Below are 10,000 nucleotides of genomic sequence, written 5' to 3' on the forward strand. Positions count from 1 at the left end.
GCTTGTTCCGCTCATGGAGATAAAAAACAGAGCAGAGTACTACAGTCTGATTATTCATGCAGTCATAAACAAACATCCACAAAACGCTACAGAGCCAACCAGCTGAAACATTCACACACAGCCATACACACCGTAAAACGTACACATACCAGCTCCATTCACAGCTTTTCAGAACCAACATCCACCACACACTCCTGACCTCAGCAGCCTCCACTACACACCACATCTTTGCTCATTTTGTTTAGACTAGATAATAATAATAATGATAATAATTGGATATTATTAATCAGCATCTCAAGACATCTAATGACACTGTACATAGAAGATTAAGTCATAGGAAAAAAAGATGAAAAAATTAAGATAAAAAAATAACAATAACAGTATAATGAGAATAACAGTGCTCTCTCTCACTCAGCATGGTGCTAGCCAACACACGCACCTGTTAGCTAACGTAACAGAAATGGCTGTCAGGGTTCTCCAAGCGTGTTGAGCTCCATTAGCAGCAGCTTGAAGTGTTTCGAATAAAGTAGCCAGTGAGTGGAAGAACAAGGTAGGTGTTTCTAATAAAGTGGCCAGTGAGTAGACGTATAAGGTAGGCGTTTCTAAAAAAGTGGCCAGTGAGTAGACGTATAAGGTAGGTGTTTCTAATAAAGTGGCCAGTGAGTAGACGTATAAGGTAGGTGTTTCTAATAAAGTGGCCAGTGAGTAGACGTATAAGGTAGGTGTTTCTAATAAAGTGTCCAGTGAGTAGACGTATAAGGTAGGTGTTTCTAATAAAGTGGCCAGTGAGTAGACGTATAAGGTAGGCGTTTCTAATAAAGTGGCCAGTGAGTAGACGTATAAGGTAGGCGTTTCTAATAAAGTGGCCAGTGAGTAGACGTATAAGGTAGGCGTTTCTAATAAAGTGGCCAGTGAGTAGACGTATAAGGTAGGCGTTTCTAATAAAGTGGCCAGTGAGTAGACGTATAAGGTAGGCGTTTCTAATAAAGTGGCCAGTGAGTAGACGTATAAGGTAGGCGTTTCTAATAAAGTGGCCAGTGAGTAGACGTATAAGGTAGGCGTTTCTAATAAAGTGGCCAGTGAGTAGACGTATAAGGTAGGTGTTTCTAATAAAGTGGCCAGTGAGTAGACGTATAAGGTAGGTGTTTTTAATAAAGTGCTGGGATTAGTTTTCAGACATTAAATTCCGTGTCATGTTGTTGTTCTTCATGCAGCAGATGCCGGTGCTTTTCTCTTCTTCACACCACGTTAAGAAATCAGTGGAAAAAGCACACGCGCATACTCGGAATATTCAATCAGATTCGATTTGTTTTGCGGAAACTTGACTCTTTTTGTTAGCTCCAAACTACTTCCGATCTTTGGAGAATAGCAGTACAAAGCTGAGCCGAAACCTCTCATCACGCCTTCACCCCTGGAATGGAAATAGAATTCAGTTGGCAAAAGCTTTGGGCTATGAAGCTGCCATCTCTGATGTACAGTACCAGCTCTTCCAATCCGCTGCTTTGTTTTTTTTTTCCCATGTAAACAGGCGGCAGAGAGCCGGCGTCTCCATGGCATTGCCATGGCGATTCTCAGCCCAGTCTCGGCCGGTCTGGTGCTCGGCGGAGCCAGGCAGTCTGCTAGCGCTGCTGGCACTAACGTAGGCGTCGTGGCAACGAGCGCTCCATCCCACGATCCCTCAGGGAAGAAGACAGCGCTCGCAGATTTTAAACCTACAAGGATTCCAGAACTGTTACAGATTCCCAACGGCCAAAGACTCCGAAGCCATCGCAGAACTGAAAGTGCCAAAGATTTGAAAGCCATAAAGGATCTGAAATTGCCAAAGATTTTAAAACAATTAAGCAATAGAAACAGCCAAAACTTCCACACTTACAACACTTTTATACAGCCTTACTTTTACAGCGTCATAAAACAACGAATAATCCGATCAAAATCCGGATTTCTGCAGTTATCTGATTATTCAAATGGTCACGTAAACAGCTGACTCTGATCTAGATATCCGATTAAGAAATCTGATGAAGAGGCTGGATTTATCTCAGTAACCAGATCTCTCAGTGCATGTGGAGTCTTACTCTGATTTCTTTCGGGTTCATCAGTCTGCTCATGTGCGAAAACAGACGGCGGTACCTGAGCGACGGACACTAAAACCAACTACATGCTTGACGAAATGCAAGATTTATCCATCCATCCATTTTCCAAGCCAGTTCTCCCTAAGGGTCAGGGGGGGCGGTGCTGGAGCCTATCCCAGCGGTCATTGGGCGGAAGGCAGGATACAGTCCATCGCAGGGCAGACAGACAGACATACACAATCACACACACACACCTAGGGGCAATGTAGCATGTCCAATTTGCCTAACTGCATGTCTTTGGACTGTGGAGGAACCCGGAGGAAACCCACGCAGACATGGGGAGAACACGCAAACCCCACACAGAGAGGACCCCGGTCACCTGGCCGGGGAATCGAACGCAGGCCCTCCTTGCTGTGAGGCGACAGCGCCACCCACCGCGCCCCCCATGAAAAGATTTAAATATTCTTTATTTTCTAGATGATCTTTGTTCATGTATTCAGGTAATGTGGTGTGATGTGTTAAAAAAAAAGCCACAGCATGAAGTTTGAGTTTACGTTAAGTTTACGTTAAGTTTACGTTAAGTTTACGTCGCGTCTTCTTCTGTGAGTTTATTGGCTGGTTGCAAAGCAGAAGTCCGATTACTGTCTGACTCATATAGACCCAGAGTTTCCCCATTATCTGATTACTCAAGTGCATGTAAATGTGGTGACTGGATTACTGAGCAAATCTGATTTTCTGCATTTATGGGATTATTAATTGCATATAAACTCTCTCAGTGTTTAGAATTGTAACAGTGATGTTACGTCTTTATCATACAAAGATAATAAAATAAACTTTGATATTCCACAAATGGCTTTTGCAGGTTTTATACAGTAACGTGATGCTGTATTTCTTCACTGGAAAGTTATTTATTATATAACTCTATTATGACTCTATAGTTTTTGGGTATTAGCATCTGAAGTATTTAGTTTTTGAGGCAGACATAAAGGAGCAGCCAGTCTTTTGGGGTTAGCCTTAACCTAACATGCTACACGACTGCAGCTCTTGTACCACCTAAGAAGCCACCTGACTTATCAGTAGCATCAGATGAGGCTGGAACAAAAGCTAAAGGCCTAGTAAGTGAATTGCTTTCCTATTTGATTACTCTTTAACATGCATACAGGTGTTTAAAGTGGGGGGGGGGGCTTTAATATATACTATACTATATACTATATATACTATACATTTTGGGCTGTACAATTCATTTAGCATCTCCATACAACAGTTTACACACAATCTTATAACTCTCAGCAGTGGTTACTCCACAGACCTAGTTCAACAATTGTTTCCTAAACTTGGATGTTTAAGTTTAGCTTTTATTCCTGGCTTTCAAACTGCTGATGACCACAGATTCTGTGTCTGAACAAACTGAAGAAAAACATGCAGCTAAAGCACAATGCCCTGAATGTCGTCTGAGGCGCCTCTTTGAATGGGCTTCTCTAATCTAGCCGAGTGCTTTGCTGAATCGCGAATGACTGGCCCTGACTTTCCGCTTCTTCCTGTTGGTCTTCGCGGTGGGAAACCAGTCAGCACTGTGCATTTTGGATTCCAGAAGCAGTTTTTGAATGACGGGCTTAAAATCTGAAAAGGGTTCATTTGAGAAAATGCAATCAGGAAGCTTTAAGATGGATTAGTGTTATCTGGAGAGGTGCTGCAATTTGAGTTAGCACAGATAAGCTCCCGTATGTTTCTGCAACGATGGTTGTTTTTACAGGTCTGCTAAGGCTGGACGTTCAATACACAACTTTTAAAATCTCACAGGTTTCTAAAACGGAGAGCATCACAAAAGTAACATCGATTTCATGTCTTTTTGTTGTGAGTGCGCTCACACTAGACGACAGGGCAAAGAGAGAGAGAATAACACACATAAGGGGTTTGGGCTATGATTAAGAACTCAAACTCCCAGATCTCCTCAGATCACACCACACAAACAATTGGACGTATTGGACCGGACAGCAAACTGGGGATCGATATGGGGTTGAGAAACGCTGATTTCACATTGAGAGCTGGAGAAATATTTCACCACAAACTGGCAGCTGAGCCGAAACTGTAAAGACAGTGACCTGATCTGATGTTGATCAACATTATAACCATGATATCGGCTCTTATTTGAGTGTTTCACATGCAGCACCTTTGTCTCCGCTCTGCTGTTCAGGCACATCTCTTCGTCTTTTTCTCCACTCTTCTAGCTCTCTGATTGGCTGCTGTTTGAATCCCTTGTTGAGTAAATCTCTGACCTTCTCACACTGCGGGACACAGGTAGGTGAAGGCAGTGTTAGGAGTCTTGCCCAAAGACTCTTTTTGGTATGGTAAGAATGAGGCAGGGATTGAACCCCAGTCGCAATCCCATTTGTTAGGACTGCATGGCCCTACAAATGGTTTTCCAGATGCACATTCCAGAGTGTTATGAGAAATAAGAAAATCCGGCAAGACGGCTGCGCGAGCGACCAAAGAAACCCACAAATTTTCTTTGTTAAAAATGACAAATAAAAACTGTTTTATTGTTAAAGTCGCTTTAATGAATTACAGTCCCATTAGTGATAAAAATCGCTAATAGTATGCCAGTGCCTTGGTAGCTAGCTAGCTAAATTTCTCGTTCCACCTTAAATGGTACATAAGTTCTGATGCCCGAGGGGTCACAATGTAAATGCTGCTACATTCAAGGTAGGATGGAAAAATTTGGATGAGAAGCAGGAGAATATCTGACTTCAGCTTCATATCATTGAAGAATTAGGGGGGGTGATAATAAATAATTGCCCCCCTCTTTGAAGCCGTATGATCCCTAAATGTAACTAAAGCCCAGCAGTGAGGAGCTGAACTTTCCCCTCCTCTGCTGTCCCTGCAGACGGGCAGGGTCGCCTGCAGAGCGGCGCTGGTAGCTGATAATGAAGTGATGCTGTTTATATTTGAGGTTTGTCCCATTTTGTAGTGGAAGATTTTAACCACTGCCCTGTAACTCAGTTCCAAGGGGTTAGGGTCACACTTGAAAACAAGGGGCAAGACTGAAAATAAGACACTGAATTGGGCCAGAGAGTGAGACAGACAGAGACAGCAAAACACACACGCAAAGACAGAGACACAGAGCAAGTGAGACAGAGAGACACACAAATGAGAGATAGAGAGACACAAAGACAAAGAGAGAGAGACAGAGATAGAGAGAGACAGCAAGACACAGAGAGAAAGAGTGATAGAGAGACACACGCAGAGACGGGGGACACAGAGAGAGACAGAGAGACACAGAGAAAGAGAGATAGAAAGACACACAAAGACAGAGCGACGCAAAGAGAGACAGACAGAGATTGACAAACAGACACACACAGACAGAGAGACACAAAGAAAGAGAGAGAGAGACAAACACAGACGCAAAGAGAGAGACAGAGACAGAAATACGCAAATGCACAGTCAGAAAAAAGACAGATAAAGATACACACAAAGACACAAAGAGAGACACACAAAGAGAGATAGAGAGACACAGAGAGACACAAAGAGAGACACACAGATACTCACACCGAGACAGAAAAAGTGAGATAGAGAGAGACACACACAAATACACAAATATAGAAACACAGAGACGCAAGGAGAGACACGTAGACATAGACACACTCAGGGAGAGAGACAGAGACAAATAAGGAGAGACACATGAAGAGAGAGAGCAAGACACAGAGAAAAAGAGAAATCAAAGAATTAGTTTGGAGAGATCATGAGAAACGAAGAAAGAAAGAGATGGAGACAGGGAAGAGAGAGAGAAAAGACAGAGAGAAAAAAGAAAGAGTGGCAACAAAAAGAAAGAGAAGAGAGAAAGGTAGTACAAATAGAAGAAACAGACAAAGGCAGGCATGAAGAGAGGACGAGAGAGAGAGAGAGAGACAGAGACAGAGAGACAAAGAAAGAGATAGAGAGCGAGAGATCAAAGAAGGAGTTCAGAGAGAGCATAAGGGAGCAGTATAAACAGAGAGAGAGACTCGGGCTCAGCAGGTCTGCTGCTGTTCTGCTCTCTCAGCACTTCCACACTGTCCGGCGTGTCTAGAATAATAAATACTCACAGCACACACTGCACCATCTACACCTCACGCCTACCTACTGTGTGTGTGTGTGTGTGTGTGTGTGTGTTAGCCTGTGTATACATGCTTCTTTACTGTCAACAGAGTCCAAGTATCTGTGGTTAGAGAATAAACGAGAGAACAACTGTTTCTCAGACAGTCATTTATTGCTTTCTGTAATGTTGAATGACTATCTGAACCACTTTATTAGTGGCCACTTTATTAGAAACCCACTTTGTAGTGGGCGGTACAACCAAACACGTACACTGATCAGGCCTAACATTATAACATTATCCTTGCTTCTACGCTCACTGTTCATCTTACCAGCTCCACCTACTGTATAGCTGCACTTTGTAGTCCTACAGTTACAGACTGTAGTCCATCTGTTTCTCTGATACTCTGTTACCCTGTTCTTCAGTGGTCAGGACCCTCATGGACCCTCACAGAGCAGGTACTCTTTGGGTGGTGGATCATTCTCAGCACTGCAGTAACACTGATGTGGTGGTGGTGTGTGTTGTGCTGGTCTGAGTGGATAATATCTGCTGGAGTTTTTAAACACCTCAGTGTCGCTGCTGGACTGAGAATAGTCCACCAACCAAAAATATCCAGCCTGTGATCACTGATGAAGGACTAGAGGATGACTAACACAAGCTGTGCAGCAGCAGATGAGCTGTCATCTCTGACTTTACATCTACAAGGTGGACCGACAAGGTAGGAGTGTCTAATAGAGTGGACAGTGAGTGGACACAGTGTTTAAAAACTCCAGCAGCACTGCTGTGTCTGATCCACTCGTACCAGCACAACACACACTAACACACCACCACCACATCAGCGGCGCTTTACACCACTGCATTCCACGCTTTGCATTGCGCTTGGTGATGTAAGGCTTGGATGCAGCTGCTCGGCCATGGAAACCCATTCCATGAAGCTCTCTACGCTGTTCTTGAGCGGATCTGAAGGCCACATGAAGTTTGGAGGTCTGTAGTGATTGACTCTGCAGAAAGTTGGTGACCTCTGCTCTCTATGCCCCTCAGCATCCGCTGACCCCACTCTGTCATTTTACGTGGCCGACCACTTCGTGGCTGAGTTGCTGTCGTTCCCAATCGCTTCCACTTTGTTATAATCCCACTGACTGTGGAATATTTAGTAGTGAGGAAATTTCACGACTGGACTTGCTGCACAGGTGGCGTCCGATCACGGTACCACGCTGGAATTCACTGAGCTCCTGAGAGCGACCCATTCTTTCACTAATGTCTGTAGAAGCAGTCTGCAGGCCTAGGGGCTCGGCTTTATACACCTGTGGCCATGGAAGTGATTGGAACACCGAACTCAATGATTTAGATTTGGAACTTACTTTGGAAATATAGCACATATAAACATCGTTAAGCTATAGCAAGCATGCTAATGCATCAGTTCACACTCTCTCAAGAGAAGAATGCGAGCGTTGCTTTACTCTACACAGAATTAAATGCTGGCAGTTGTGATTGTGTGCGTGTGTGTGTGTGTGTGTGTGTGCGTGCGTGTGTGTGTGTGTGTGTGTGTGAGCAGTGCTGTTAACTAGCAGAAGAGCAGCTGCCAAATTACAATCGCACAGAATGACCAAAAAGACAATTAAACTGATTACAGTGGTGATTATGACAGTTCTAGCAGTCTCTCGGGCAGGAAAGTGAACTAAAATTGTAAGTTCTGCTGGATCCCATTTGGGTCAGAGGTGAAATCACCCCATATAAACCACACTTATGCTGTCCCAGCGCGGTACTAACGTGCACTTATCGGATTTATACGGCTCAGCGGTAATCATTTCTCTTTAAGTATGATGGAGCAGTGCTGAAACAAGCTAGACAACAATCTACAACAGCTCATAATGCACAGATGATGAGTGTGTATGGGTGCGAATGGGGACAGATGCATATGTGTGTGCGTGCGCGCGTGTGTGTGTGTGTGTGAGTTCTCTGTGCAGGTGCAGCTGCATCTTCTCTCAGCAGCACATATGATGACAGATGAGGCTAATCTGCAGGCCAGCAGGAGAGCACATGAGCCGAACTTATAATTAAATAATTTATCAAAACCAGAGCCACACACACACACACACACACACACAGCTCACAGAGGTCTTCAGCTCCTGATAAACGACAGTATGCAAATGTACACGGGAGGCCATGCATGTTTTCTTCTCCTCAGCCTGCGTTCATCCTCTTACACTCGTCCTGCTTTAGTCCTTCTTGCTTGTCACAGCTTCTGTTATTCTGTAGTAGTACGACTCTCACTCCACTCTCACTCTCACTCTCACTCTCATTCCTTTCTGTGTCTCCCCTTTTCTTCTCTCTCTTTACTTTCAACTCTGTTTATATTTCGTTATCTCCCTTCGTCTCTCTCTCTCGATGTGATTTCTCTTTTTCTTTCACTTTTTTCTCTCCCTCTGACTCTCTCTCTTCTTTTTCTCTCGTTGTCTCACTCTCTCTCTTTTCTTTCACTTGTTTCTCTCTCTCTCTCTCTGTTTCTGACTCCCTCTCTCTCTCCTTTCTCTCTTTGTCTCATACTCTTTCTTTACTCTCTCTACTCTCTGTCTGTTTATCTCTCTCTCTCTCTCTCTCCTTTCTTTCCCTTGTTTCTCTCTCTTTGTCGCTCTTTCTCTCCATCTCTTTTTATTGGCAGCGCTCTAAGGGTACAAGTGGACCCCAGGAATTCTCAGCATAACAGAGCCACTGGACCCCCTCACTGTAGGGGTCAAGCATTCAGGCCTGCACTTGTGGAGAATCTGAAGGATGGTGCTCATATCACACCAATGCCTCTAAATCAGGTCTAAATAAAGTCACTGCTCCTCCTGAAACACCAGCCAGGTGAGCGATCTTAGTAACCGAAGCTTCTGCCGTCTGTATGTCGATAACGACTCGTCTTTATAAGTCATTCAGATTTTTTCCTCTTCCAAACCGAGGTCAACTGGACCTGCACCTTACTGTCAGCAGCCCTGTACTGCGTCCCACCCTTACTGTACACACACGCGCTCCCTCGGCCCCCACGCTCTCACCTGGTACCGAAGTGCCCAGTGCGACGAACACCACGGCGGTCACTGAGTCTTTGAGGCCGACGGTGCAGCCGAAGTGCGAGGCCAGGTCCCCGATGAACGCGGTGAGGACTCCGATCATGCAGATGGACACGACGAAGCACGCCCAGCCGTTCCAGTAATCAGTGGGCGGCACGAAGGCGAACAGGACCTTCCAGAAGACGGTCAGGAAGTGCATGACGTAATCGAAGCAGGAGGGCAGCTTCTCCTCGCCGCACTCTTCGTCATCATCATCCTCACCTGCAAAGAGGGAAGATCAAACGATGTAGCCACTTAATGCGGAACAGAGCAAAACTTTAGACCTTAGGCTTGGACTTTAGTCTAAAACCCTTTTGCTTTGCTTTGATTTTTAATTATCTTTATTTTACTCAAACAGATGATTGACCGGTGCATTTTGTCACTACCAAACAATCATAACCCTGCCGAAGCTTACCAGATGTTCCGGTGGTGACAATTTCAGCTAATTTTGAGCAAAACTCAGAAACGCCAGCCAGTGCGTGACAAGCAAACACAGCTTTGAACTTTGAACACACACAAAAAAAGATATTTTTATAGGATCAAACCTGAGGCTGTTCCCAAACGTCCAACCCACGACTACCCCTATATATTATTACTATATACGTAAGTAGGATCAGAGAGATCTAACAAAAAGAGTGAGCAAGGAGACCAAAGTGAGAGAGAGAAAAGAGACAGCACAAAGTGATAGAAAGAGAAATGTGGATGAGAAGGAAATAGAGTGAGAGAGAGAGTGAGAGAGATAGAGGTAGAGAGAGAGAGATAGAGAGAGG

At 44.4% G+C, this 10,000-nt stretch overlaps 1 protein-coding gene across 3 annotated transcripts in view; it reads right to left on the reverse strand.

Moving 5' to 3' along the window:
• The window catches only part of slc8a1b (solute carrier family 8 member 1b), a 181,828-nt gene that overhangs the window by 12,671 nt on the left and 159,157 nt on the right, over positions 1–10,000 (reverse strand). For all 3 annotated transcript variants that reach the window (XM_037541745.1, XM_037541744.1, XM_037541746.1), the window contains exon 6: positions 9,177–9,452. In XM_037541745.1, the coding sequence (XP_037397642.1) occupies positions 9,177–9,452 (276 nt within the window). The remainder of the gene's footprint in view (positions 1–9,176; positions 9,453–10,000) is intronic.

Source organism: Pygocentrus nattereri, chromosome 10 (assembly GCF_015220715.1).
Source record: "Pygocentrus nattereri isolate fPygNat1 chromosome 10, fPygNat1.pri, whole genome shotgun sequence".
In the NCBI taxonomy this organism is placed as follows: Eukaryota; Metazoa; Chordata; class Actinopteri; order Characiformes; family Serrasalmidae; genus Pygocentrus; species Pygocentrus nattereri.